This window comes from Branchiostoma floridae, chromosome 18 (assembly GCF_000003815.2).
Source record: "Branchiostoma floridae strain S238N-H82 chromosome 18, Bfl_VNyyK, whole genome shotgun sequence".
NCBI lineage: Eukaryota > Metazoa > Chordata > Leptocardii > Amphioxiformes > Branchiostomatidae > Branchiostoma > Branchiostoma floridae.
Window position 1 is genome coordinate 18,133,443 of NC_049996.1, and position 6,347 is coordinate 18,139,789.

Below are 6,347 nucleotides of genomic sequence, written 5' to 3' on the forward strand. Positions count from 1 at the left end.
TTTCCATTGCTTTTTTTCGTCTTTGAGGGCGGACACACCACACTTTTCGAAAAGAGTACAGGTCGGCCATCCTTCCCGGTGTAAGTGGTTCAAAACCTTACCTCATTTAATACAGTCCTATCTGTATCGCTGCACCTAGGGCTATTGTATTATCGAGGCCAATAAAATGCTGAAAAGCTACGTATCATTACAGATCCGGCCTCATTAATTGTTAGCTTAGGTGTCAGAGCATTTCCAGTATTCCCATACTCTTCCCCTATAATCCTATAACGTTAACACTAGCCTCGAGTCCAGCCTTGTTCGCGGGGTTCGCGGGTAGGGCAGCGAACTTCGGAAGCGGACCAAACGAACAAGGCTGGAGTACAGGCTACTCTAACACCAACGGAGAGCTTAAAAATCCTTAACTTAAAAGCTAATCGGTCGCGAAGAGAGACTGGTCCTCCAGTCCTAAATACTAGAATCAAATATATACGTAACTTACCACAGAGTGAAGACCACTACAATGAGGAGGAACTTGATTTTGATAGCGGAGATGACCTGCCGCTCTCTCTGCGTGTATCTGCCGAGCATGGGCGGTACTGTGAGCTCAACTAGAAAGGTAGGAACAATAGTAATGTAAAATGCTCCGTATTGGTATTCCTTTTATTTAGGTTAAGTTTGTGGGGAAGAATTTGTATGTTTTACTTTGATGTTAATATGCAGCCTGGTCATCGAACCTAAAGGACAACTTTTCGTCGACATTTACCTAAATAAAACGTGCAGAAACGGACCTCATTTTGTGCATATACGCATAAAATGTCCAGAATATGCATGATATGCAAAAAAAGTGATAAACTGGTAGGTGTGCCACATACTGACGATATAAATATAATACCAGCTCAGACAAGAAAATATATAGTCATACCTACAAGTACCAAAGTTTTCAAGGAAGGATTGATATGTTCAAATATCCATACTTCCCTAGAACTATCTTAAAGTAGAACTCGTTACCATCAAGCCAGGAGCATCCTTTCTCGGTAGCTTTAAAAATAGCACTTGTCGTCAGTGAGCAAAAGTCAGGTGTAACAGGTCGTTCTGTGTAATATAACCAGCTGCTGCCGCGCCGCGTGCCTGCTGGTGTGTTGCGCCCAATTGTGGTTATACCGGCTACGCAGATACAGAAACAGATGCGTGTTCCTTGAAGTACTTACTTAGCCTAGAGGCGGTGATGTAGATGGCTGGGTTGGCCAGCATGACAATGACGATCGGTGTGTACGAGAAGATGTAGTGTAACACCAGGTGGAACCCTGAGGCGCACTGCTGAATGTCCCCTCCCGGGCTGGAACAAAACATGGAAGATGGAAAATTTGTTGTAAGAAATTTAAAGATAAGAGGTGACTGACCAAGGCAGTGGTAGTGGACAACAATACATGTTTTTCTTTTTTCTCTTTTAACTATGCAATATACTATATTCGGCCCTTTCGGTAGGAATATGCAATAAAGATCATTGCTATTGGTATCCGATTTTTCTTCAGTCTGGAGTCCAATGTTGAACACGGTGGTATGTAACAACCCTGGTCGAAGTCTGTCACATACTAGTAATTCATCGTACCCGATAATAAAGAAAAATTGAGTTCTTACGCCAAGGGCACATCGAAGAAGACGCTGAACATGCTCAGCCCCACAAACACTACCGGGCCTGTCCAGCACAGCACGTGGTACAGAGACATCGGGCTAGGGACGAAACATTGGAGAATTGTTCTGAACATTTATCTGCCAGTCGTTTACGGATATCACTATGTTTATACATCGTAATACCATTTAAACAGTTATTTCCATTTTTTATTTCTATCTATAGGAACTGTAGACCTTAGCTGTGATCCGCTGGTAAAATAGATAAGGAATGCTGATGATGATAATGTTGATGATAATGGTGATGGATAATAGCCTGAGTACCATCCTCCGTGGTTAGCAAGCGAAAGTAGTGAGCCAGCGGTCACTACGGAGGATGGTACTCAGGCTAGATGGATAATGCCGCTGCTACCACTAATGATGATGATGGACGACGATGATAATGATAGTATCCATTGTGTAATCCACATATTTACTTGATTTTTATCAATAATTCTTTGTGTGTATGATGGCCCTGATGCAACCTCCCATATCCTAACAACATGAATTCCTTAGCATAAATTTTACTAAATACAGCACTATTTCGGCAAATTTACGAGAAAAAACAAGTCACTCTAGGTAACACTTACACGTCGATGTTTTTGAGCTGCATGGTTATGTCTATTGCGTACACCAGAGTCCACATGTACGTGGCGCTGTAGAAGTACAGGTTAATGATCTGCGGAAAAAAATTCAGACATCTTTCATCTAAGGGCGAAACCCCCCTAGCAGATGTGAGAATGTAAATCTTGTTGTGACCACATCCTACCTTTTTTTTTTTGAAAAAAAAAAAAAAAAACATATCTGGGCCGAATTGCACATTTCTGTTGATAACAAGGTACCTCTGACCATGTGGCTGTAGCCAGTCTTGAGTCGTATCCCAGTGCGCGAGAACTTCATCTCTGTATCTCTTAGCTCGGGCTACCCTACATTTGGTGGCAGCGGTGGGATGCGAACCTACGTCATCGAAATGACACTTGTGCTCCCGTTGCCTGCTCAAAACTGCCCTACAGACTCAGGGTCTACTTACAGATGTGGCCTCCGAGTCTACAACACATTGCAACCTTCAGATATGCTCCAATTAATCGTAACGTCACACGTTTCTAGCTTGATAAGATGGTTACTTGTCGGAGAAACAAGGTAGACAGGAACGATACGATATTCTATACTTCCGCTTGGAGATAAACAAAATTTATCATTCTGACTCTTATACCTTCTACTTAAACTAGTGCCCGGACATACCTACCTCTATAGTACTGCCCGCATATATCGCCGTGATGCCCTGTGCTGGTACGTAGACGCCAGGGCCCAGTTCTATCGGTGGGTCTATCACAAGGATGCCGACGGCCCGGGCTATCACTCCTGCGTGTTGTAAAGTGTTGACTTATAAACTGTCTATTCTTCCAACTGACGAAATTGTCAAATGTGATTTAGGACTAGAATCCGCTCTCAGGTCCAGCTTTGGAAACGTGCGTTACGTTGAAAACATGGAACCATGAAAAACTGTGTCGTCAGTCGAAAGAATGACTGTATTGGAAGGACTAGCTTACCTACCTGCCACCAATGATACAAAGGCAGTACTACTTGAGAATGATAATATAAGGCTAAAAAGGTAATTAGGAAAATGAAAACAATGAAACAAAGGCACTCTGGAACATCTGACCGTTTCCGAAATCATATCTAGCTACTTTGGAAAAAAAAAAGATATTTGACGAAAACAGGCAGACAGGCAGACAGACGTAGCTATGTGTCCTCACCTATGCAGGCCATGAAGTCGGACAGGGCGAGACAGAACACGATGACGGGGTTGGGGGACGGTCTCCGCCGCTGCGCCGCCCCCGCGAGCCGCCCCCGCCACCGCACCACCTGCCAGCCGGCCCCGCCGAGCCCCAACACCGCCGCGCCGATGGCCACCCCGCAGTACGCCGGCCGCTCGGGCAGGCTCAGCTTCGTCTCCGGGATGCAGTAGAACGACTCCTCGTGCAGCGAGGCCATGATCGCGGCGGGGTGTTCCCGCTCAGAAGTCGTACTGTTGGGAAAAAAAACGAACATTTATTCGTACTGGGCAGTAACCTTGCTTTTGATAATTCAGCAGAAACCCGCTTTTACTAGTAATTGTGTGTAACTATCACTATATGAATGAATGAATGATATTTTATTAAGGTGTCATGCGTTTTGAAAACGCCCAGCCCACGTGGGCTTATTGGGCACACACCAACATTTAACTTAAATGAACAGAGTACCGTTGAAGAGAACGGAGAATGCATAATCAGAAACTACTAAACAAATTAGGTAACAGAACAGATATCGTAACATAGGCACATTAAAAAAAACTTAAAAAAAACATAATCGCATAAATCAACGCTATCAAACCAAGATTTCGCGGAAATGAACAGAGCAAAATATATATAGAAAACTAGAAAGGCCGACATTTGCTTAGGAGCAAATACAGCATATTGCAATCCATCTTCATCCTTGAAAAAATCCCAAAATTCAACAATTTGAAGTAATGTTTGCTCAATGGGAAAATGAAGTACTGTGGGCACTTGTCCTACACACCTTCATGCCGAATTTTAGGTCATTTGGTTTCAATATAAGGGCATAGTAGCCAAAAATATACATTTTTTAGTTAAAAATGGCTACAAATCCCAAAATAACTCATTTTTGAGTGTTCTATGAAGAAAGTGTTGATGGGGTCCTGTTGTCATATGTCCAATTTACCTTTCTACCAAATTTCAGGTGATTTGGTTTACATACAAGGGCATAGAAGCCAAAAATATACATTTTTAGTCAAAAATGCCTGAAAACCCCAAAATAACTAATTTTTGAAGTCATCTATGAAGAAAGTGTCACTGGGGTCCTGTGAGCATATGTTCAATGCACCTCTGTACCAAATTTCAGGTCATTAGGTTTTCATACAAGGGTATAGGAGCCAAAAATATACATTTTTTGTCAAAAATGACCAAAAACCCTAAAATAACTCATTTTTGGAGTAAACAATGAATAAAGCGTTGATGGAGTTCTGTGGTCATTTGTCAAACGCACCTATGTACCAAATTTCATGTCATTTGGTTTTAATACAAGGGCATAGGAGCCATAAATATACATTTTTAGTCAGAAATGGCCAAAAACCCTAAAATAACTCATTTTTAAAGCAATCTATGAAGAAAGTGTTTATGGTTTTCTGTGCTCACATGTTTAATGCACATCTGTACCAAATTTCAGGTCATTAGCTTGTAATACCAGGGCACAGGGGCCCAAAATATACATATTTTGTCAAAAAATGACCAAAAACCCTAAATATCATAAATTCTAAGGCCTCTATCAAGAAAGTGAAAAAAACGTCTGGGGGTATTTGCTACTTCTACCACCCTGCCAAATTTCAGCTCATTTGGCCCAAAAATGAAAAAGTAGAATCCATTTGAAGATTTTGACAGGAGAAACTCAGGAAAAACAATATATTGCATCCCATACTATGTATGGGGATTGCAATATAACTAGAAAGGCCGACATTTGCTTAGGAGCAAATACAGCATATTGCAATCCATCTTCATCCTTGAAAAAATCCCAAAATTCAACAATTTGAAGTAATGTTTGCTCAAAGGGAAAATGAAGTACTGTGGGCACTTGTCCTACACACCTTCATGCCGAATTTTAGGTCATTTGGTTTCAATATAAGGGCATAGGAGCCAAAAATATACATATTTTAATCAAAAATGGCTAAAAATCCCAAAATAACTCATTTTATAAGTGCTCTATGAAGAAGGTGTTGATGGGGTCCTGTTGTCATATGTCCAATTTACCTTTGTACCAAATTTCAGGTCATTTGGTTTACATACAAGGGCATAGAAGCCAAAAATATACATTTTTAGTCAAAAATGGCCAAAAACCCTTAAATAACTAATTTTTTAAGTGATCTGTGAAGAAAGTGTCAATGGGGTCCTGTGAGCATATGTTCAATGCACCTCTGTACCAAATTTCAGGTCATTTGGTTTCTATACAAGGGCATAGGAGCAAAAAATATGCATTTTTAGTCAAAAATGGCCAAAAACCCTAAAATAACTCATTTTTGAAGTGATCTTTGAAGAAAGTGTTGATGGTTTTCTGTGCTGATATGTCCAATGCACCTCTGTACCAAATTTCATGTCATTAGCTTGTAATACCAGGGCACAGGGGCCAAAAATATACATATTTTGTCTAAAAATGACCAAAAACCCTAAATATCATAAATTCTAAGGCCTCTATCAAGAAAGTGAAAAAAACGTCTGGGGGTATTTGCTATTTCTACCACCCTGCCAAATTTCAGCTCATTTGGCCAAAAAATGAAAAAATTAATCCCATTTGAAGATTTTGACAGGAGAAACTCAGAAAAAACTAGAAAGGCCGACATTTGCTTAGGAGCAAATACAGCATATTGCAATCCATCTTCATCCTTGAAAAAATCCCAAAATTTAACAATTTGAAGTAATGTTTGCTCAATGGGAAAATGAAGTACTGTGGGCACTTGTCCTACACACCTTCATGCCGAATTTTAGGTCATTTGGTTTCAATATAAGGGCATAGTAGCCAAAAATATACATTTTTTAGTTAAAAATGGCTACAAATCCCAAAATAACTCATTTTTGAGTGTTCTATGAAGAAAGTGTTGATGGGGTCCTGTTGTCATATGTCCAATTTACCTTTCTACCAAATTTCAG

At 40.6% G+C, this 6,347-nt stretch overlaps 1 protein-coding gene across 1 annotated transcript; it reads right to left on the reverse strand.

Moving 5' to 3' along the window:
* Nucleotides 1-57: 57 nt before the first annotated feature.
* LOC118405826 (G-protein coupled receptor 143-like) lies at nt 58-3,700 on the reverse strand. The gene is made up of 6 exons (XM_035805622.1): nt 3,408-3,700; nt 2,897-3,012; nt 2,241-2,329; nt 1,621-1,713; nt 1,191-1,318; nt 58-590 (listed from the first exon to the last, which is right to left on the reverse strand). The coding sequence occupies exons 1-6, from the start codon at nt 3,643-3,645 to the stop codon at nt 478-480; spliced, it is 777 nt and encodes a 258-aa protein (XP_035661515.1). The 5' UTR covers nt 3,646-3,700; the 3' UTR covers nt 58-477.
* Nucleotides 3,701-6,347: the final 2,647 nt, after the last annotated feature.